The sequence below is a fragment of the Prionailurus viverrinus genome, chromosome F1 (genome assembly GCF_022837055.1).
Source record: "Prionailurus viverrinus isolate Anna chromosome F1, UM_Priviv_1.0, whole genome shotgun sequence".
Classification (NCBI taxonomy): Eukaryota; Metazoa; Chordata; class Mammalia; order Carnivora; family Felidae; genus Prionailurus; species Prionailurus viverrinus.
In genome coordinates this window covers 42,890,193-42,915,276 of record NC_062577.1, presented here as the reverse complement: position 1 = coordinate 42,915,276, position 25,084 = coordinate 42,890,193, and the positions used below count along the sequence as shown (strand labels likewise).

Sequence of the window (25,084 nt, the reverse complement as noted above, 5' to 3'; positions counted from 1 at the left end):
TTCGTCAATACTCATTAGTCCTGGATGCATAATCACAAAGGAGTAAACAGTTGATTTAATCACTCAAACATTCACCAAAAACAATATTGTTGGAATCTTCCTTAAAATATCATCAAAAACATTCATTTGTTTGCTGACTTCATGAAAATAGCCACTTGTACATCACGGCTGTATTGATTTTCAAAATAAAACTATCAAAAAGTAGCAGCAGCAGAAAAAAGAACTATTTATTTATTAAGAAATAAAATTTAGTAGAGGCAAAATCCCTTTATCCAATATGAAAACTGTTTTCTCAGTAAAAATTTACCCTCTAAACCAAATTTCAAACCTAGTTTAAACTGTTTTCCAGACATTATTAGCTAGGAGGGTAAAAAGGTGCCCATTTTGCAAATTTAGAACCTGATAATCTCCACTTTTACTTCATCTTTTTCTGTTTTCTAAAAATAAAAAAATTCGACCTCTCAATCTTTTCAAAAGCACATGCAAAGAATTTCAATCACAGCACACAAAGTAATTTCTAGGAAAATCCTGGCACTCAAACCTCCTTGTTCCCATCAAATATTTCATAACTATAATTAAGTACTACTGATTTCTTGGAGAGTGCATTGTGTTCTGTAGGTACATCAAACTTCCCTGTAATAGATTTTTTTAAAGTGTAAAGGATTAAAAGAAGGATTTTTTAAAGTTTCACTTGTATTTCAGGCTATTTTAGTTCAATTCAACATTAACATCAATGTTAATTGAACATCTATTATATGAAAGATATCAGGAGCAGTATGTGAATGGTGTTACCATTGACACTACTACTAGCCCTGCTATACCTCCTAGTAATTATTACTCATTGAATGCTTAATCTGCACAAAGCATTGTCATAAGCACTTCTCCATTATCTCAATTAAACTTCATATGAACATCATGAAGCCGCAATTATACTCACTTTATAGATATAGGCACTGTGATTCAGATTGTTTAATCAAAGTCATTTGTACATAACCAGTATAAGGTGGAACTGCCATGAGAAACAAATTCTTTCAGACTCCATAGTCAAGACTGTTGACCACTGTGCTTTCCTCAAGAAATAGCAATATAATATGTGATGAAGACAAGTAAACAAACCCTACTGAAGGCTAAAATGTGACTAATAGCATGTACATTGGCCCTATGTGTTACGGAAGCACAGTAAAGAGCACAAGTACTTCCTTTATCCATGCATTCAAAATATTATTGACGTATATCATATGCAAAAGACTGCTGAAATGCTGAGATTTGGAAGGGAAGCTTAATGGAAGAAAGCTCCATTACATGTCATTTAATAACTGAACTTCAATATCGACATGGAAGGTTATAAAGTTTAGAGAGTACAATATAATTAACAAAAACATACAATCATGAAAATGCATCTTATAGCATGAAAATAACGATTTATGTATTTTCTTCTTTAAGGATAAAAGATAATTGAGAGAACATGGAGCCTGGAAATATATGTTGAAGCCAGAAATTTGAGGTCTTAAAATATTTTCTATTTTTATATAACAGAGATATTGGCTAGTAGGAAGGATGTTTTGGTAGAAGTATGTAGAATTGATTCTAAGATGTCCAAAAGGTAAGGACATTAATGTCTCATAGCACAAATCCCAGTAAATCTTACAATTTAGACTATCTAAACATACTCTAAGTTTGAAGAAATTTCTTCATCTGGTGTAGTTTCATCTTCTGATTGATCACTTAGAAGATCACATGTTTGAATAGATGATGTATCTGCAACCTCTAAAACGGGGGCAATGCTAGGTCTTCGGATTTCTTTGCTTCCCTCTGTAGGAAGAGACAGGGTGGGGCCACTTGTTGATCTACAGCTTGTGTCTTGCAAGTCTATAGCCACCGTACCTGCAATAATGAAACATAAAAATCCATCAAAACATTTGCCATTTGTATGAGAATCAACCATTTAATGATAAAAATACAACCATTATAACCAGGGAACATATTATTGTTTATCCTTTAATCTCAAAGTTATTTCTTTCTCACGTGGGCATTTCTTACCTACGTGGATTAAAAAAAAATTGTGTACTTGTGCAGAAGTGTATTTGCTGAGTCTAGCTCTATTGCACAAAACATAAGACTTGTGAAATCCTGAAATATTTAGGAATTTAAAGTGAAAAAAATACCTTGTTTCAATTTACATTTATTTAAAATTAATAAAAAGAATTTTTATCCTTTGCAATATTGTGTATTTCTCATTATATCTTTCCCCTCATTTTGTTATTATTCTCTTGTTGATTCGTAATCACTTTTTTATATTGGAACCATTAATATTTTATATTTATTCAACAAATATTTATTGAGTAATCACCGCATGGCAAGCACCTAACCTAGGCACTTTGGATATGCAGGGAGTGAGACAATGTTTCCACATATAACCATTTATCTTTAAAATAACCAAGTAGACAAATAAATGGGGGGAAAAACTCTTTTAGATAATGATAAATACCATGCAGAACATAAAACAAATGATGTGAAAAAGAACAGTGGGGTTGGGAGCAGGAGGATGTATGAACTTTTCACCAGGTGGTAAGGAAGGTTACTCTGAAGTCATGACTTTTGGTTTTTGACGGGAAAGACAACAGTGACAATAGTGAGTGCAAGTTCAGGAGCTGTGGAAATACCCTGAGACAGCAGGAACAGCAAACCCAGATAGCTTAAGGCTTTTGAATACTTGAGGTACTCAACAGTAAACAGAAGAAACGAATTCCTTTGGGACTTTTTGTATTGGAATTTTGAAATTAATTTAAACACCAATTTGTGGAAAGTTGATGTCTCTACCCTTCGGAAGAAAATAATACAATCTACCTGATAGATGCCATCACGTTTCACTACCACTCACTTCATGTGTGCACTCAGTGATACCTCGTCATCTTTCTAAAAGCCCTTAGACCTCACTTTGTCCCATCTGAATCATCTATTAAAACACTCTCCACTTCTCTCAAACCTGACCTTGCCGCCTCCTTTACTATCTCAGCAGGCATTTTTAAAGGGGAAATAAAACTAATGGATTTTAGCATCTCTTTCCTGTACCATGGAAAGAGAGGTCAGCGACTGATTTCTAAAACCTCTGAGGCAACTACAAGTCTTCACAGAAAGACAGATGAACAGAATGTTTTTGAGGGTGAGGGTTGGTAGCACAAGTCTAGTGAGAATATTTGAGAATTCCTCAAAATTCAAATAAATTCTGGGGGTCAAGTTTCAGAGACTGGTACCTCTTCATATACACATACTCAGATTAAAGGGACGGGAAGCCTACTGTGTCTGTAGTCAGTGGGGAAGCCTTTGTGTGAGGGGCATAGATGAACATATTTAGAACTGCTGTTTCTGAGAAAGAGATGTGGCTACCAGCACTCAGCGATTCCAATATCAGAGCGAAGGTAAAGGTGGTTGCCATCAGAAACTATACACTCACCCAAAATTTTAGCATCATAAATAAGGACTAATCTATAACTCATTCTCTTTGGGGGAGGGGTGAATGGGGATCCTAGAGAAAATGAGATTAAATTTTCTATTAAGTCTGGAATTGATTAAAAATTAAATTTTATATATTTGACTTACAAAAATAAAAAAAGCAATACATGATTTATATCCTAAGATTTTGAGTTAAAATTCATATGTATAGGGGCAGCTGGGTGGCTCAGTCGGTTAAGCGTCTGACTTAGGCTCAGGTCATGATCTTGGGGTCCGGGAGTTTGAACCCCACATCGGGCTCTGTGCTGACAGCTCAGAGCTTGGAGCCTGCTTTGGATCGTGTCTCCTTCTCTCTCTGCACGCTCCCCTGCTCGCACTCTGTCTCTCCCTCTCTCTCTCAAAAATAAACATTAAAACATTAAAAAAATCATATGTATATTATTTATCCTCTGCAGATAACCACAGTGCCATATTCAGGGAAGAAACAGAACTTAATGTAGAAAAAACCCTTCAATTCCCTGACTTTAAACAAACATGAAAGTTTCAACTTTTATTCCTTTATTTCTGCTTAGAAGCAAACAAACATACCTCCATTTACATAAAGCTCATCCCTACTCTTCTTGGGGGAATTAAATCCCCTCCTGCTTCCTAAGGAATCATGATCTTTTAACTCCATTCTCCAAATGTATTTGACTCCACATAACCCCCAACTACCGCTTTATCATTTTCTTGCCCAACATAGGGAAATTTGGTCACTTCCTGATTATTCTGCCAACACGGACACCTGGCACCAAACTGGGCCTGAGGGATACGATCCTGAGAAAGAATCTAGCAGGGAAGACGCAATTTAGAAAGTAGTTTCAATTACAGAAACAAGCTGTTCTTGGAACATTTCCTTTCCTTAACAAACCTGGCTCTTCCCTAACATTTTCCCGTCACCCCTTTAAAACGGTGGGTTGGAGGTAGATAAATACCCTCAGTGCTGTCACTGTCTCTTTTAGACCATTTTCCTTTTATCCTTTAGAAAATACCAGCTTTGTATCCCATACCTTCAAGATTCTACCACCGCTATCTTTCATGGCTCTGTTTGGTAACTAATACTATGCCATTCTACTTATTTCTTAAAGATTCTAGTCCGTTTCTCCAATACTATTGCATTCATAACAAAGAACCAAAGAAATTGGTTGGCTTAAGAAACAGAAATTTATTGCCTCATAGTTTTGGAGGGTAGACACCCAAAATCCAGGTGTTAGAAGGACTGGTTTTTTTCTGAGGGCTGTGAGGGAATGATCTGTTCCAGGTCTCACTTCTTGGCTAGTAGATGGCCATCTTCTCCCTATGTCTCCTCCCACTGTCTTCCTTTGATGTGTCTTTGTGTCCTAATTTCCCCTTCTTATAAAGACACCAGTCACAGTGGATTTGGGCCCACCCTAATGATCTCATTTTACCTTGATCACCTCTGTAAAGGCCTTAGCTCCAAAAGATCACATTCTGAGTTACGGGGGGCGGGGGGGGGGTGGCGGTTAGGATTTCAACATATGAATTTTGGTGGACACAATCCAATGCATAACACTTTTCTTGCCTCATTCAGTGTGTTAAAAATGCAGGTAAATAAACTTTCCCACATCCAAAATCTCACTTCCTTGAATTTACTAAAGAAACCACTTTTCACCTTATCTTAGCCCCTCACTTCCACATTCACTCTTTAGATTTTATTATAACCAATTACAACAGTGCTCCCTTTACTCATTTCCTGCATTCACCCTCTGACCACCACTATTTCCTATCTTTTTAGGTCACTTTTATTTGTGTCTCAACTTCAGCTATGGTTTCACTCCACTGGAACTTCAACTGTATTTATGATACCAAATTTGAATTGTCTCCCTTACTCCTTTCATGTTCTGTCTTCTCTTCTTACCCACCTTAGGCTCCATATTTAAGCAGTATGATTATTTGCTAGCAAACACTCTTGGCTCCCTTGTCACATTTTTGCTCCCCTACTCTCCTGGCAAAAGCAAATCCTGTTTAAATTCAACTCTCTAACTAACCGATACCTGCATCAATGCAAATGAATATGCTTGGATAGTTTAGTTCCTGCATTAGTCCATCCAGTACAATGTCTGTCCTCATTCTCAGCAAGTTCTTTATGCATGTAGATAGATTTATATTTCATTACACATGAAGATGATCCTTCCAATACTCTAAACTTAGTTCCTTGTCCCTTCATCCACTAATGGCCTTTTCTTCCACCATTCTTTAACGATTCACTCTCACAGTCATACCCTAAATCTGACAGTTACTGTTTAGTACATGTAAACTCTATTTCTGGCATCTCATTCTCTGATATGTACCTTCGCCTCTTCTCCTTCCACCTCTACCCTTTTTAATTCCCAGTGGAATTATAATCTTTGAATCCACTACCTTTTCAGTTTCCTTCAACCAAAGATGGCTTTTCATTTCCTTAGCTAAATTAAGTTCCACAGTCTATCGTTATGTTCATTCTCTTAAATATATTCCCGATTGCCTTGCCCTCCTCACTTCCTTGTATATCCACCATGACTACAAAGTCATTTCTTTGCATCCCTTTGCAGCAAAACTTTTTGAGAGACACTGGACCTAGCATATCTAATTTGTCTTCTACCATCATGAACCCCTCCGATCTGCCGTTTTCCGCTACCACTCCAATGAAAGAGCAACGGTCACCATTTTGTTACATTCAATTGCCAGTTCTCAATTCTGATGTTATTTGAACTATTGGTGGCAGTAGACATGGCTGATCACTCCAGTATCTTGACACACTTGATTCATTTGGATTCTAAGACCACACACTCACCAGGCTTTCCTACTACCTTGCCAATGGCTCCTTCTTGGTCTCTTTTGCTGGTTTCTTTTCATCTCCCTGATATTTAATGTTGATATCCTGCAGGATTTACTCTTTGTTTTTATCCCTTTCCTGTCCATACTTATTTCATCAATGATCTTGTTCAGTCTCATGGCTTTAAATATAATACATAAGCTCACAAACCCCAAATTTACCTTTTCAGTATACAACTCTTTCCTAAACTCTAGACTTCTATGTCTAACTTCCTATGTGACATCTTTTTCTCAATGTCAAACAAACATTTGAAGTTCAGTGTGACCCAAACTGAACTTTTTACCTGCCCCACCCCCCCCACGACCCCAGCCAAACCTGCACTCCCCCAAGCCTTCTCTATCTCAATAGACAGCCATTCCCTTTTTCCAGTTGCTTAAACCAAAAACCTTGGAGTTCTTCACAATTCTCCTTTCTCAGTTTATTTACAATCATTAGCAAACCCTGATTATTCTATCTTCAAAGTTTACCCAGAATTTTCTCCTTCTTACCATTTCCACTTGAAAATACTCTGATCCTTTGGCCAAACCAAGAATCTCAATAGCAGACAAAGTGATTGTATTAAAACATAGGTTAGCATAGATGAGGTCGTGCCATTGCTCTGCTTATAACTTTCAATGAATTCTCCTTCACTCAGAGTAGAAACAATAATCTTTAATTTGACTTTAAAAGCCCCAACACAATTTGTCTTATTTTACATCTTCTACCTTATCTCCTATACCCCACTATCCCTCACTGTGTTTGAGTCACAAGAACCTTTTTACTATTCCCAGACCGCCCAGTTAGGCTCCCAGTGGGGACTTGATCTTCCTCCAGATATGCACAGAGCTAATTCCCTCATTTTCTTCAAGTATTTTCTCAAATGTTACCTTTTCAATAAGGCCCAATAACCACCTCATTTAAAAATCCAGTCTCTCCAGAATTCATAGAACTTTTTTAACTAGTTCTGTTTCCCTCTTTCTTTTTTCTTATTACTCATCACTTTCTAACACACTAAATAATTTCTTTATTTTTTATGTGCTATTTATTGCTAGTCTTCTCTGTGATTGAATGTAAGCTCTGGGAGCTAGGCATCTTTGTCTATTTGTTTACTAATTTATCATAAATACTTATAAGAGTTTCCAGCACATATTAGGTACTCAATAAGTAATTGTGAATAATGGAAAGATAATGAGTAGGACTACTGTAGAAGAAAGATAATATGCTATGTCAATGACAAACAGGGTTACCTAATACAGTCCAAGTAGAGCCATGGAATATGTCTCAGAAAGACTGATATTGAGACTGAGATACAAAGGATTAGAAGTTGTTACCAGGGCAAAGTTGGAGGCTGGGGAGTAGATCCTGCCAAAAGAAACTTCATGTGTGAAGGTCTACTGGTCAGAAACCATTAGTGAAGATTGAAAGGAATTTAGTATGATTGGGACTTAGGAGTGCAATTAAAGGGATGATAAAATACAGGACTAGAAAATTAAGATGGAATCATTAAAAAATTTATAAGTAAAGTGACTGTGCAATTTATCTTCTTGAGAATCAAGAATTCAATAATTACACCCGGGACAATGTATATAAACTGGAACTGTCCTGGGGAAACTGGGATTGACTCATGAGAATAAGAGATTTTGGTCATCCAAATTATAAGCCATGTGATATTATAAAATTTAGATTTCTTTTTCCCATTGACCAATAAGAAGCAATTCAAATGATTTATGTGGGACAATGACACTATCAAAATTATGTAAAAATTATTACTCTGGTTTCAAGGTGTAGAAGAATGCAAGACAGCACCAAGGCATGGAGAGAAGGTTGTGGGGACTGACCCTGCAGTTGAGGGGAAAGATGATGGAGACTGAGACCATGACCATACAGACAATGCACAAAGAGAGAAGGGAATGACTCTCAGGGTTACTCAATGATCAGATTTAACAGAATTGGGTGAATTCTGAGATATGAGAAGACAGAAAGAGTGAAAAGTCAGAATTGTGACTTTATAAATTATAATGTGTCATCTGTCCTTTAGCCAAAAAATAGAGGAGAAAGATGGTTTTTCATGATGGCAGAAAGATTGGTTCAATTTGAATATGCTGTGCTAGTTTTTCCTGTGAGGCATCCAGACAGAAATAACCAGTACACCGCTGAATATGTTGTTGTGAAGAGAAATTTAAGTTAATGATTTACATGAGAGAATCATCAATTTTTGGCAGGCAAATCAATCTATAGGAACAGATGGGACTATTTAGGGAAAATGAATGTACACGATACAGAGAAAAAGCACTAGAGTGTTTCAGGAAGAACATGGTCAAAACTGTCCCATGCTGTGAAGATGCTCAATGAATTTAGTGACAAACAGAAGAGTGGTGACTTTGTCAGAGTAGGGACATAAGGACTGCAGATTTCAGACTGAACTGGGTAGAGCATGAAGGGACAACAAGCCAGCAACTGAAGACAACTCTTTCAAGGAATTTACCTATGAAGATGTCATTCCAAGAGGTTCAGGGGTGTGTGTGTGTGTGTGTGTGTGTGTATGTGTGTGTGTTTATGAAGAGAGAGACACACAGAGACAGAGACAGAGAAAAAAACAAAGGAAGGAGAAATGAGCCAATGATTTTGAAAAAAAATGAAGTTAGGTAATGAGGATGAATCAAAACACAGGTGAGGTTCCAGAAGAGGTAAAAGAGATGGGCCCACTATATAAGTGATGACATTCCTATTAAAATGTTAAATGTTAAAAGGAAGGACACATATCCTTGTGACAAAAACTGAATGTTTGTGGGCTTATAGGTAGTTTGGTGGCAAATTTTAAAGGAAATTCTTATTTTTCTGGATCTATTTCCTTTTTTTTTTTTTACTTCTAGGTTATAAAACCTAACTTCAATCCTGAGTTGGAGGATGGAAGAAGAGTTTTGAGAAAAATGGTGAATATCTGAAATAGCCTCTGTTGATAACTGGATACAGAACTTACAAAAGAAATACACAAGTGTTGGGTGTTCGTATTATAATCAAAAATATGAAAAATTGTTGGCAATTTTGAATTAGCTACATTTCTTACCAGTTTAACAGCGTAGAAACTTTGTTCTGTATATGCAGCTACACCAAATTTATAATATACACAAGTAGTTTCTAAATTTGATGTTGAAATTTTAACAAACATTGGTGTTTATTTATTATGCTTTTTTAAAGAAAGAAACTAATGATATTTTCAAATTTATTTATACTTACCCATGCTGGCAATTATGCTATGTACAGGTAATCGAGAAGGTCCATGATAAAATGACCTTGATACATTGCTTTTTTTCTGCTGGTCTTGGTTTTTAAATGCTGAATTCTCTTCTTTGGTAATATTAATATAAAAACATATATCTGTAGCATTCATAATACATCGAGGACCTGGATTCAGCAAAATGTTTTTATTATCCTCCCTCCGAACACCAATCAAGCAGACGCCAAACCTTAATTTAAAATAAATAAATAAAAGTTTAAGAATTGTGATTCAGCAAGCTCTTAGTTTTTGTTTGTTTTTAAGTTTTCATATTAGCAAACTGTTATAAGGCAGAGGAAGATTAAAACCCAAATCAAAGCCTTTTACTTATTTTTGAGACAGAAAGAGACAGAGCATGAACTAGGGAGAAGCAGAAGAGAGAGGGAGACACAGAATCTGAAGCAGGCTCCCGGCTCTGAGCTGTCAGCACAGAACCTGACATGGAGCTCGAACCCACAAACTGTGAGATCATGACCTAAGTTGAAGTCGGACGCTTACTTAACTGAGCCACCCAAGCGCTCCAGCAAATCAAAGCCTTTTAAAGCGTTTTGAAAAGATCCTAAAAGTTCAAGACTCAAGATTCTCAAGACTTTCCTATTTTCACAGGAAAAGAAACTATGTCCTTAGTGTGTTGTGAAATCAATTTAGTTGATTATAACATATATATATATGTATGTATATGTTCACCTAAATAAAGCAGAAGAGAATAAAAGATAATAGAAAACATCAGCATATTATACTGATGTATACGTATATCATTAGGAAGGGTAAGAATTTTTTTTATAAAGTGTGTGTGTATTGGGTCTTTCCTTAAATATGTATTTTCATTTGATCAAAAAACATAAAACAATATTACTTAGTCAAAAAAAATTGAAAGCCATTGGCCTAAAGGAGAGGAAGAAACTTACCAACGTCACATGACGAAGAATCAGGGTCCCTAAATTTCTTTTAGTTCTGTGTCTACCATATTTGGTTTACTCTGAATTTTAGGAATAAAAAATTTAATAGTCTGAATAGGTGCACAGCTTAATTAGTAGAAATATCAAGCACTAAATTGAACAGATATTAATAATTGCTTTTATACTTTTTCAGGTTATGCTCCAAACAGAAAATGTCCTGAATGTTTTTATTTCAATATGTCTTATAGTGTTACAAATAAATCTACTGAATACAAATTATTTATAAACTAAATATTTTTTAAACATCAAAAGTATATTTAGTATGTATGGATAGAATCACATGGAGAATTTAAGTGTAATACATAAAATATTACATTAGTAGAATATACTAGATATAAATAAACCTTAAACATGTTTTATCAATATATTTATAATACTGATAATATATTACTTTCATTATAAACATACATTTTTATTTCTTCAGTAAATAATTTTTCTCAAAAAGGAAAAAAAATTATGTTTCATGTTTGAATTAGAAGATACTATTGATTACTTTTTAACTTATTTCTCTGGCCAAAGAAAGTTTTTTTAAATGTCTAGTTTTTATAAATGTTATTATGACTTTGTTTACATTTTTTAAATGTTCATTTTTGAGAGAGAGAGAGGGCACGTGCAAGCTGGGGAGGGGCAGAGTCAGACATAGAAGATCCCAAGCAGGCTCTGTGCTGACAGCAGGGAGCTGATGTGGGGCTTGAAGTCAAGAACTAAGAGATCTAGACCTGAGCTGAAGTCATACATTCAACTGAGCCACCCAGGTGACCCCTTTGTTTACATGTTTAAACAACACTTTATAATTAGATCTCCAAATAAGATTCATTTCATTTATTTGTAAATTCCTAATGGATTAAAATATTTTTAATAGTTTTTTAATGTTTATTTATTTGAGAGAGAGAGAGAGAGAGAGAGAGAGAGAGAGAGAGAGAGAGACACAAACAGAGTGTGAGCGGGGGAGGAGCAAAGAGAGGGAGACAGAGAATCCCAAGCAGGCTCCAGGCTCTGAGCTGTCAGCACAGAGCCCGACAAGGGGTCCCAAACTCAAGAACCACGAGATCATGACCTGAGCTGAAGTCAGACACTTAACCAACTGAGCCATCCAGGCACCCCATTAATAGATTAAAATATGTTAAAGACAATTTAAAAATCACTAAAGTCGAGGCACCTAGGTGGCTCAGTCAGTTAAGCATCTGACTCTTGGTTTTGGCTGGGGTCATGATCTCAAGGTTTCATAGGTTCAGGCCCCATGTCAGGCTCTGCACTGGCAGCATGGAGACTGCTTGGGTTTCTTTCCCTCTTTCTCTCTCTGCCCCTAGCCTACTTGTACTGTGTCTGTCTCTCTCAAAATCAACTTTAAAAAGAAGTTACTAAAGTCAATATTCCTACTAAGTTATACTTTATACCTAATAATATTAACTTGTAGAGATCATACAGAAGCTCAGAGTTCAAATGTCTCAGTAATTACATTAAAAATTCCATAATACTTGGAATTCATGAGCACCAATATGGGCTGTATTTTAGAAAACTGTGTTTATAAGGTATGATTGATTTATATTTTAAGTCCACTCTGGAAGCAGAAACATACTTTTTGTGCGCATGAAAAGAGGCATATGTAAAACTCTTCCCTTCGTATTCAGCAAAAAATGTACTTTCTTCCAAAACAATGTGGTATACTTCATTGCCAGAGCATCTACCATACATCTTCTGCCACTGTTCTGGTGACTGCTGGCCTTCTCTGCAACAAAAGCACACACACATACACGCACACCAAGAGAAAAACACAGTGAATGAAGTTAAAAAAACAAAAAAACAGTTGCCATACCTAATTTGGAGTTTCCTCCCAGGAAGAATTAGTAAACACAGTGCAAAGAAGTATATGTATGGTGCTCTAAATGATGATATTTACAAACACAAAGAATTACTACAAAAATTTTGAAACTAACACAATATATAATAAGCTTGAAAGATGGCACAATCCTAGAAGTAATTTTTCATACTCCAGTTAATGAAAACATTTATCCTGACCATGAACCAATGAGATATAGCATTTATAGCATTTCATTTTAATTTCTGTTTATGTCTATCCTGTCATGCAAATCCTACATATTACACTTGTTTTATAGTCTAAGTAACATGGCGCCTACTTCATCTCATTTATGATACCTATTTGGCCCCTGTAGGTAACTGATTTTGCTTTGTATTTATAATTATGTATTCATACATGTCAAGTTATCAAGTTGATTTCACAGAAAACATACTCTTAATTTCTGTCCATATCATAGCAATGGCTTCCTTCCAATTATGTAGCAGTTAAGAAAAGATACCTCTTCAAGATAAAAGGGTCTTCAATCACCAGAAGTATTTTTTAAAAGAATATAAGTTTATCACAGAAAGTACAGTTTCTATTTTCTGGAATGCTCTCCTCAGTGGCCTTGAAAATATATAAAAAAAGTCAACCTATGAAAAATTATTTTTTCCTATTTTTTATAATATATTTCATTTACTTTTTCTGAGTAAAGCTCATGGACTCTATAAACACAAAAAATGCATATTCTAGGGGAAAAGTGATAAATGTATAAATATCAAAATATTTCAGTAGATTGTCTATAGATTTTGAATGGATAAAAGCAGATAACAAATCATATTTGTCATATTTAGGGTTTTAAAAACATTTTAAACTCTTGAGTTTTGTCTAAAGGATTATTAGAGATAATACATTTATTAACATTTAGAAGAGTAACTAAGTTTTAAAAAATCATATATTTTCCAGGTATGCTTAATTGTGCTTAAGAGTCAAGAGCCTAGACCTTGGAGTCTGATTGCCTGATCTGAATCCTAATTTTAAGATCTTGTGTGAGTTACTTAACTTCTCAGTGACTCTCTGCCTCTTCTGTGAAAAAACAGTATCAGCCTCACTGGGTTAGATAAAATGAGGTAATATAAATAAATCACTTAGCAGATGTTGGGATCATAGTAATCACTCAGAAAATGTTAGCTTCCATTATTATTTTGCTGTTATACTTTTCTCATTGCTAGATTCTGGAGACAGCTTTAAGCAGCCCAGGCAACCTATTGAACACTAATGCTTTTAAAACCTTTACTCTTTCTTCTGTAATAATTTTAATATGTTTTTGGAAGTAGAAAAATAAAGTAAAAACACTTTTGACTACAGCCTGTATATGGCTACATCTAACTATTATTTTCTGGGAATAACTGTTCCTGGTAGAGAAAACGTTCCTTTTGGCAAACAAAAATAAAATCATCTTTGTTATGTACCACAGTGCTACTTGGCAAGATGATACTTGGCAAAGACAGAATCCACTTAAATGGGCTGGAAATGTAAGAGAAGATGCCGGTAATTCATCATGGTTTATTTGAGATCCAAAAGGTAGCATGGACTCAAATAATTGTCACACAAGGGTACTAAAAGCTATTCAAAAGAATCATACATCTAAGTCCAGGGGCTGAAATGGGAAAACGATATTGTAGCTTGAAAAGGAGAGGGTTATACAAGGACATTTCAGATGGATTTCCTTAAATCATTTGCTTCTTCTCATGCTATTTTAATGCTTTCATGCCAGGAGACATCTTTATGATTTCTTCAAATATATTCCTAATAGGTAACCAAGAATCTCTAGGTTCAGCTAATAGTAAATATATAAAAATGTTCCCCCTTTAGCTCATGTGAATTTTTTGAGAAATGTAAGAAATTAATAATGCCATTTAATATGATTGGGTAAGTTCAGTTCTCACTTATTAATTCCTACATGAAATATTTATCAAGCACCTAGGTTGTGTCAGGGAAAGTTCTAGATTCACAAGTTATGGCAGTTAAGAAAGCAAAAATGCTTTCTTGTTTGAAGCCTCTAGTGAAGGAAGACTGATAGTAAACAAAAGAAGCAAACTGTGTTATGTTGGAAGTGATTAGTGTAGGGAGAAAAATCAGAGAGGGAATAATTTTGAGCAGTGAATTGAAAAGTAAAAGGTAGGGTTGAGGAAGGCATTGCTGGGAGGTTGACATGTGAGTAAAAATCTTTAAGAGAGTGGGAGAGGCAACCATAGGAATAATCAGGAAAATATTGTTTCAGGCAGAAGTACCAACAAGTACTTTCCTGAAGCAGAGAACAAAGAACAAAGAGGCCACTTTGGCTGGAGTTAGGGGAGGAGAAAAAATGAGGCCAGAGAGATAACTGGGAAGGGAGAGGGGTCATATAGAGGTTTACAAAATTTTACAATGACTTGGACTTGTCACTGGAGGATTTCAAAGATGGGTGCAAAAGATTCTGACTTTAATTTGGCCCCTTTGTCTTCTTTTGTCTTCTTTTGTCTTCTTTTATTGTTTATGTTAGTTAGCTACCATGCAGTGCAATATGGGTTTCAGAAGTAGAATTCAGTGATTCATCATTCACATACAACACCCAGTGCTTATCACAAGTGCTCTTCCTGATACCCAACACCCATCTACCCATCCTACTAGACATGTCCCTGAAAGCAAGGGAAACAAAGGCAAACATGAACTATTGGGACTTTATCAAGATCAAAAGCTTCTGTGTGGTGAAGGAAGTAATCGACAAAACTATAAGGCAACCTACAGAATGGGAGAAGATTCTGACTTAAATTTTACAAAAATCCCCACAGGTCAGGACGCTGAGAAGAGACTAAAGAAGGGGTAATGACCAATGAGGAGGTTAATATAATGATCCAGCTAGATGATGATGGTTTGGACCAGATTAGACTCTGGGTGTGTTCTGAAGGTAGACCAGAAAGGATTTGCTAATGGAAGAGAAAAAATATATAAAAATCTCAAGCACCCATGTCTATCAGAAATATGGATAAACAAATAAATAAATAGAATCCATAAAGATAAGAGTGAAAATGCAGGTACTACTGATTATAAAATCTCATGGAGAAATCTCAAATATAAAATGTTAAATAAAAGAAGTGATTCCAGATTTGTTATTTTAGTTAACTAAGTCCTAGGAAAGAAAGAAGTCAATCAGAGATAATATATGTGGGCTTCAGAAACATTTGTAATGTTTATTTTTTTTAATCTGAAATGCTAGGCACCTGGATGTTAATGACAATAATCTTACAACTTTTGAATGTCTGAGACATTTATAATTGCATCACAAAAAAAGAAAAACAGGACTCACTCAAAAAGATATCTGCACCTCCTGTCCACTGCAGCATTGTTTACATGAACCAAGGCATAGAAATAACTAAAGAGTTTGTAGATGGATGAATGAATAAAGAAAATATGGTGTAAATATATATAATGAGCTACTATTCAGCTATATAAAAGGAAATCCTGCCATTTGTGACAATATGGATGGACCTTGAGGTTATTAGCTAAGTGAAATAAGTCACCAAGACAAATACCATATGGTCTCATTTAGATGTAGAATCTAAAAAAAAAAAGTAAACAAAAAGTAAACTCCTAGATTCAAAGAACAGACTGGTGGTTGCCAAAGAGGAAGTTGGGGAGATGGGTGAAACAGGTTAAGGTGAGCAAAAAGTACAAACTTCTAGTTATATACTAAATAAGTCCTGGAATATAATGTATAGCATGAGGACTATAGTTAATAATACTATATTATATATTAGAAAGCTACTAAGAGAGTAAATCTCAAAAGTTTGGCATACAAGAAAAAAAACTGTATGTGTGGTGATGAATGTTAACTAGACTTATTGGCATGATCATTTCCTCTCTACATATATGTGTGTATGTGTGTATACATATACCCATATAGAGAGAGAGAATTATGTTGTACATCTGACATTAATGTAATATTACCTGGCAGTTATATCTCTATTTTTAAAAAGGGCATTTTACAGCCTGTAGACGTATAAAAAAACCTTTTCTTTGTCTTCAATTTACTATTCTCCCTAAATTTTCTCTTCATCTATCTTACTTTATGTTTATAAGCAGAAACAATTAAAAGATTATTTTTCAATGGAGGAAAACAATCACATAAATAAAAAGATATTTCCAAACTTCTCATACCAGAGAATTCTTTAATTCCACCATCTAGGTGGGTCTTGATCTCACTTGTCCCTTTCTCCATCAATTCTTACACTTTTCAAATAGTCCTATCCCACTATCTGGCCTCCTTGCCTCCAGTATTGGTCATTACAAATCTATTTATGGTGCTGTCAGAAGACTGAATTTCAAAAACTCCCATCAGTTCATGTCACTCTCCTGTTGAAAATGTTTAAAGGGCTTCCTCCTTCCATTTTAAAAATGTGAACTTCTTTATCATCATTACAAAGCCCTCTGGACCTATGCTATACCTACCTTTCAAATTTCATTTGTTACCTCTGTCTTCTTTCTCTCGTGTGTTCCAGCCATGAGCACTCCTTAATTTACCCTGAACAAGAAACTCTTTCTTATATTTTGGACTCTTCACAAGGGTGTTCGTCCTATCTCCAAAGCTCTACTCATTCTCTGACCTATAGCTTACTCATTACTTCTTAGCTTTGCAGTGCTGTACTTTGTTCATGATATAGTAACACTAAATTGTATTAATTACTCCTTAATGTCTTGCTTCCCTGTGAAATAAGCCACATGAGGAAAGGGATCATGTCTTGTTTACCACTATACTTTTGAGACTCTGACATCCGTTCTGACACAGTGTAAGTGCTTAATAAATGTTTGGTTAAATGAACGAAGAGTAACCTAACGATGTTCTTTATGCTCAATTATTAAATGTTCTGCTTTCCTAATTATATAATACCTGTCTTCTCACCAGAATCATTTTTTAGGTCTAACCAATTACTTTCCCTATGATGAATTTGCCATTAGAATTAGAAAAAATAATCATGGAGTTCCTCAATCGCTAATGAACATGAAATAAACTTAACCTCAGCAGCAGTAAAAACACAAAAGATATTAGGGACAAAAAACACAGAATGGAAAGCTTAGTGAAAGTTACAAAAAGCCATTTAATGAAGATTTAAGATGTGTTTACACTAAGCAAATGAACTTTTAGGGAAAATAATTGGTTTGTGCATTTACTTACTGTCAAGCTCAAAGTATATTGCAACCTGTAAAACAGTACAGCCTCGTTTACTACACACCCTTTTTAGGATGTTCTAACATTTTTACTGAAAACTTACTGGTAATCAATGCTTCCTAAACCAGTTTATGTCCACCTTTATTTTCAAAATCATTGCCATCTCCAGCTGTTTATAAAAGTATAGTAGAAAAAGAAAACTGATAGGAATATGAAAATGAAATATTCTATTAAGACAATAAATGGAGTACAGAGTAACAGTATATGCTTCATATTTGAAAGAACCTCTTTGAGATATCTATTTCCCCTGCATAAAGAGATATGCTGTAAAATGCATGTACCCAAAACTAGAGTCAGGAGAGCCTTGAAAAAACTTAGATGAGGCAGCTTAGAAGGAAACAAAGCTTGTGTCTGCTCTCCTATGCATTCTAAACTCTAAACAAATGTCTAAGTGAGTAATTTTTTGTTTTTTTTTTAAAGAGAAGTGGAAGGAAAGGTGATAGACAATTCCTTAGGAGAAAGGGGGAAAAAACGCCTAGTCAAGTGAATAAACTAACCCTTTGTCAAAGTCTTCAAGACCTTGTAGCCTTCTAAGCACGTCCTGTCAAATCCCCCATTCCTGTCTTATAATATCTTGGGCAGGTCCCATTTCTTTCAAACCATGTTCAGTTATTAAAAAGCTCAGTCTCACCCCATTTGAAATTTCAATCTTACCAGTTCAGGCTGATTCTCCACAGGATGTTGCTGCTCTTCAAAGTAATTCTAATTAGTAATCACTATAAAGGGTCTTGTAGGCACATGTGAATATCCCTTTATGGGGAATGAGGGCTGTACTCTGGTATATGATCACTGGTAAGAAAGTCTCTTCCACTTTCCCTCATCTTATTTACCAGTGGTACATCCTACAATCTAACTGCTTGAGTTTCCTCACCTTGTGACCAACACACTCAGATGGGGTACCAGGAATATGGCTCAGATCTTTTTAAGCTATCAGTCATGCTGTGGAAAACCCATGCATGGGACTGAAGGCTGTCTTCTAACTCTGCCATTTTTCTCTAATTCTTTTTTCCTCATGTTCAATTAATCACAGGAAACAATATAAGCAAATGTCCAACTAAAGGATGAGATGCTAGTTCCCACTTCCTGCAGACAGCCCTATTCTCCATGAGTAATGCATAATTCTTTTGTACTTCTCCTCACATGGCTGGGGTAGGTGCAAGAGCGCTGTACTCCTCTATCCATCCCCTCTCTAATCTCCTCTTTCACCAATTGGGGGGCATGAAAGTCCCTCCCAATATAGTAAGTATTGGTGTAAAAATAGTATATGTGCTCAATTCTGTTTAGTTTTCCTAAGTTAGAAATATCTGGGAAAATTTGTTCCAGTTAACTTCTGGATGATACATAAATCAATTCTGACAACTGATTTTATTTTTCTTTTAGATGCAAGTTGCACAACCCTCATTAATCTATGATTATACCTTCAAGGCAAATGGGTATTTATTTCCAGAAAGCAAATTAACTCACATACCAATCTCCTGAGCTTTAACACGGTCAACCAAGTGTAAGGAGGACTGTTGGTAAGTACTTGAGTCTGCTCTTTGCAGAAATGTATTTAATGCAGGCTTCTGAATGCAGTAAAAGAATTTTACATAATTTTGTCTCTGGAAGTTTCCCCACCTCAAATTTTCCCAAAGGGAGAAACAAGGATTTAACTGGAATTTCCTGTGCCAGATAGAAGAGGTTGAAATTGTATTATAGTACATAATCTCTTTCTAGTTCAGGAATGTGCTGAACTGCTCTGCTCAATAACAGAGTTGGCATTAAAAACAAAAACATCATAAAACCTTATTCTATTGACAAATTCCTATTTTCTTATAAAAATGGATGGTATTTTTTAAAAAAAACTCATACTAATAACTTTTAAAATAAAATTTGATTTTATTTTCATATTTTCTGTATGCATGTAAGCACGCCACAAAACTATAGGTAAAGTCAAGAAGAGTAAGCATGATATTATGAAGCACTGCCTTCAAGGTTATAAAATGTAATCATTAGTAGAAATCCACACAGATTGCCAAATTAGTTGTTTTTATATACCTATTTTTTTATCAAACTAAATTACCTTCACATCAGTAGGAATAAAAAGCACCTTGTCACAAGGTATCTTTGATATAAATCCATTCTTCACTATGTAATAAAAGGCTTCACATATAACTTAGGTGGAAATTTTTGCCTTAGGAAAAGGATGTCATTTAGATTTAGAGTTGAAATGTTAAATAAAATAAAATTTCCTTATTGATGCTCCATTTTCAAGAAGATATTTGTTACCTCATTGTATTGATTGAAAGTAGCTTTAAAACCCAAAGGTTTAAATCTAATTAAAATTAATACATTTTATCTAATTTTATACTGTTGTGTTTCCCCAATTTAATGTCTGCTTGCTTGCACATAGTTATTTATATTCTTTACAGGGTGCTTTTCTGCAAACACACATGAATTGCATTAACTCATAATGGTCCCAAACTGTTACATTATTTAAAAATCAAGTTATTTAAATTGTACTACAATCTTGCCTTTACTATCAACCTCAGGAATCTACAGTGAAGACTGTAGGCCAAAGAAATGATTTTGACAAATTGTAGCCTGTGTCACTAGAAACATAATTGTAATTTATAGGTGGAAAGTGTATATTTGAATATACAGAAGCTTCCAAAACAGGGAGGATACAAAAGAAACAGCTAACACACAACTTTGATGCACATTTATTCTTATTAATCTGCAGACAGAACTGACATACAAATATGGTTATCTTATCTAAAAAGAAAATATAGAAAAAGCAATAAAACACAAGATTAAGATGTCTCGGTCTACCAGGAAGAGGCTTATGCATTCCTACTCTTGAACAGCCGAACTTCCCCAGCTTTTTATGTCATCAGACACCAAAATAGAAATCTGAGTCCTAAGATTAAATCAAGTCAGTGGATGCTAATCAACTTTCTACCACTAGATGGAACTGGAAAGCTGTTTGCCATTCTTGGGAAAAGAAAAATTATTGGGATGGGGAGAACAGAAAAATGCCATATAGCTTTCAAATATTTTTAAACATTTTTTTAAGTTTATTTATTTTGATAGAAAGAGAGTAGGGGAGGGGCAGAGAGAGAGGGACAGAGCGAAAATACCAAGCAGGCTATGCACTGTCAGCACAGAGCCCGATGCAGGGCTCAAACTCACGAACCATGAGATGATGACCTAAGCCAAAACCAAGAGTTGGACGCTTAGTGGACTGAGCCACCCAGATGCACCAGCTTTCAAACATTGTTAATAGTGACCTTAAACAATGAACACTCTTTTGAAAGGGATCTACTTCAAGAAAAAATGAAATACAGCTTAAACGTTAAATCTAAAGGGCCCACTATACTTGAAGGTGGGCCAAAAGCCATTGCCCTTACTCCGATGTGATTTTCTGAAATGCTCACTTAATTCAGAAAGCTGCCTAATTATCACACACACAAAAATCCTAAAATTCTGTAAAGATTTTTCATCTACTTTTCAAACTGTCAGGTGAAAAGGTAAATTCTTCTGTCATAATGAACGTCATTCTCAGCTCTTTCATGCTACTATGAAGTCATAGCCCACTGATTTTAAACTGTTCTCCATCAGAATGAATACAAATTCATACCTGAAGTGCACTTACCCCTTTCTTTCTCAGAACACAGCCTGCTTGTTTACTGAAAACCATACACTCAGCTTCTAATAAAGTACTTTGTGCCCTTGTACACATACATAGCGCTACTCTATCTTTCCCTTTAGTTTAGAACACCATTGTGAATTTCCCAGGAAAGTTATATACCATAAACACTAATATTTGGGGATATAGGAGTTTCAGAAGCTCCTGCTGTTATTATCTACATTTTGCCATTTGAGTATCTTTTTTTCTTTGCCCTTTTAAAATTATTTGTAACTAGGAGATTTGTTCACTGTTTTCCCATGTTGTCATTTGATTTATTCTCAAGGTATGCAAAGGTAATCTTACCACAGAGAGAAGATATTTCATTAATAAAATAAATCCAGGGGAAGTTTATAATATGTCCCAAATCCATATATAAGCCATGTTTACATTGTGTCCTACCCTGTATTGAATATTAGTCTTTTCTCATCAGAATGTACTTGTTCTCGGGGCGCCTGGGTGGCTCAGTCGGTTGGGTGTCTGACTTTGGCTCAGGTCATGATCTCACAGTCTGAGTTTGAGCCCTGTGTTGGGCTCTGTGCTGACAGCTCAGAGCATGAGGCCTGCTTCGGATTCTGTCTCCCTTGCTCTGCCCTTCCCCTGCTCACGTTCTGCCTCTCTCTCTCTCTTTCTCAAAAATAAATAAACATTAAAAAAAAATTTTTTTAAAAAGAATGTACTTGTGTTTTGTGTTTCCCAAACTTCTAACACAGTGCCTTATACTGTATGGATGCAAGCATTTATTATTTATACAATGAATTAATGGCCAAAACATAACAATATTTTAACTCAGTGCTATTTTTAGCATGTTATTTCATCCAAACCTCAAATTTTAACCAAAAAAAAAAAAAAAAGAAAGAAAGAAAAAGCTTCCAAATCTTCAGCTTAATGCAGAGTTTTAAGGTATTTCTTAATGATAATGCTCTGAAGCTTTATCACTATAATCAGTATTAGGCACTGTCTATTGACTGCCTTCTCTGAGGTATGAGACAAAAGACCGATCTCACAAGAGAGTCCCCACAGGTGCTGTTCAGATAGCGATACTACCATTTTTAATTCCTCTTTGGGATTCCTCTTTTAGAATTATTCTACAACTCTAGTGTCCACAGAGCAGGTTAGTAAAGTAAATGCTTAAATCAGGCCAGATGTGAGACAATGGGGAGTGTGCAGGCTTGGGTGGGTTGGCTGTTACATGCCTGCTGAAAAGGCAAATTCAAAAAAAAAAAAAATCAAAAGAAAAAAATATTTACATCAGGCTGGTGGCCAAATAAAACCTATCTGCTAACATAAGTTGGTTCATTGGTGATTAGGTTTGAAACTTCAGATCCACTAGTTACATTTTAACTTTAAATAACACACTTTAACTCTGTTACACTAACTATATCCAGTCTTGATTTCCATTATGTAACCTGAGGATATCAATGACCCTCTTCCCTTCCACATCTTCTCCCTACTTTTATTCTAAAGAGTTATTCGCTGTACAATTTTTTTCTACATTGTTGAAATTACAAATATTTATACTTTGTTCACTAGCTGCAAAAAGTCAATGGCTTAAGATTAAAAACAGGGGGGCATCTCAGTGGCTCAGCTGGTTGAGCATCCGACTTCCACTCAGGTCAATGATCTCATGGATCGTGGGTTTGAGTTTTGCGCTGATACTGTGGAACCTGCTTCATATTCCCTGTCTCCCTCTCTCCCTCTCTGCCTCTCTCTCACTAGTTCTCTCTGTCTCTCAAAAATAAACATTAAATTAAAAAAAAAAGAGAGAGGACATGTTGTACACCTTAAACTTACACAATGATTTTGTCAATTACACCTCAATAAAGCTGGAAAAGAAGACAAACTGTGCTGTGATCACATTATTATAATTACAACATAGTTCACTTAAGAGTTAAAGGGAATCCTATAATTATGAAAGCTTCCCATAGTACCCTAAGTTATTCAATAGTGACTATTTTAAAAATTACTCTTTCCTTACCAACCAACGTGTTATTCAGTATTATGACACACTTTAATTGGCTTTATTTTAGTTCCTTTTTTTTTCTCAGAGTTTATGATTGCCATTTTTTTGTTGTTGTTTTGTTTTGGTTTGTTTCAGTTTGTTTTGTTTTTCAGTTGGGAGAGAAAACAGATACCTCCTTTGCCACATCACATTGTGATGTAGCTTTTAATCTAGTGTAGTCTTTTTCTGAGACCCAGTGTCTGACTTTTCTTATCTTGACCATAACTTTTAGGAATTTTTGGTTTTAGCTATGATGCAGACATGTGACCTGGGTCCCATCAATCAGGCACAAATGCAGGATTTACTTTGGTAGAGAGCTAAATGAGGAAACGGACAGGCAAGTGGCATCCGTTTTGTTGCAGAGGTAGTATGGTTCTAGGATTTTTACCCGGTTAGCTGTGTGGAGTAGCAGGGGAAATTGTTTGTGTCAGTTTAGCCAAGATAGAGGTCAACTTTCTTGCTCAGTGTTATCCATATTCCTCCATAAATCTCTTTACAATTAAACTTGTTAAGTAGATACTCTTGTATAAAGTTAAGAACACTAGTCAATACTAAGATTTCCCCCCATTTGTACAAGTTTTAAGAAGTTTTTCTTCACCATTATTGCTCTGTAATTTGGCAATGCTATGTATGCATCTAGGTATAGTTCTTTTTCATTCATTATAATTTACAGCAAGAGACTCTGGTCAATTTAAAGATCTGAATCTCCCTTATTCTGTCATAATTTCTTACATTCCATTTTCTCCATGTTCTCTGGAACTTCCACTAAATCAGATATTATTTCTCTTGGATTGACCTGCACTGCAAATCCTTTTTCTTATGCATTCTATCTCTGTCCTTTTATCTGCAATCCTCAAACTTTCTATGATATTTCTTTCAAAACATTTTTTTGAAAAATTTTTATTTTGGTATAATTGATATATAACATTATTCTAAATTTAGGTATATACCATAATGATTTTACATGTGTATATATTGCACAGTGATCACCACAAAAAGTCCAGTATCCATCATCATACATAGTTATGAATATTTTTCTTGTGATGAGGACTTTTAAGATCTACTTTTACCAACTTTCAAATATGAAATCCAGTATTATTAACTATAGTCACCATGCTGTATATAAAATTCCCATGATTTACTTATTTTATAACTAAGTTTGCATCTTTTAACCCTTTTCACCCATTTTGCCAACTCCATTGCCCGCACCATGACAACCACCAATCTATTCTCTGTATCTATGAGGCTGGCTTTCTGGGGTTTTTTTGTTTTGTTTTGTTTTGTTTTTAATTCCATATATAAGTGAGATCCTATGATACTCGTCTTCCTCTATCTGAATTATTCCACTTAGTGTAGTGCCCTCAGGTCCATCATTGTCACCAATGGCAAGATTTCATTCTTTCTTATGGCTACATAGTATTCTACTCTGTGTGTGCACACGCGCACACATGCATAGCATAACTTACTTATCCGTTCATTTATTCAATAGGCACTTATGCCATTTCCATACCCCAGCAATTACAAATAATGCTGCAATGAACATGGGAATGCAAGATACCTTTTCAAGTTAGTCTTTTCATTTCCTTTGAATAAATACCCAGAAGTGGAATTGCTGGATCATACAGTAGTAGTTCTATCTTTCATTTGCTTTTAGGAACTTCCATATTGTTTTTCACAGTGGCTGCACCATTTTACGTTAGCACCTTCAGTATACAAGAATTCCCTTTTCTCCACACTCTCGCCAACACTTGTTATTTCTTGTCTTTTTGATAATAGCCTAAGCATGAGGTGGTAATCTTGTTATG

General features: G+C 35.2%; 1 protein-coding gene across 9 annotated transcripts in view; it reads right to left on the bottom strand.

The window, feature by feature from the left end:
• Positions 1-25,084, bottom strand: part of KCNT2 (potassium sodium-activated channel subfamily T member 2) — a 364,447-nt gene that overhangs the window by 98,157 nt on the left and 241,206 nt on the right. For all 9 annotated transcript variants that reach the window (XR_007148220.1, XR_007148221.1, XR_007148222.1 and 6 more), the window contains exons 15-17: positions 12,123-12,272; positions 9,545-9,774; positions 1,671-1,884 (exon numbers count right to left, since the gene is read on the bottom strand). Coding sequence is in view for 6 of the 9 variants with exons in the window: in XM_047840789.1 (XP_047696745.1) it covers positions 1,671-1,884; positions 9,545-9,774; positions 12,123-12,272 (594 nt within the window). In the remaining 3 variants the exon portion in view is untranslated. The remainder of the gene's footprint in view (positions 1-1,670; positions 1,885-9,544; positions 9,775-12,122; positions 12,273-25,084) is intronic.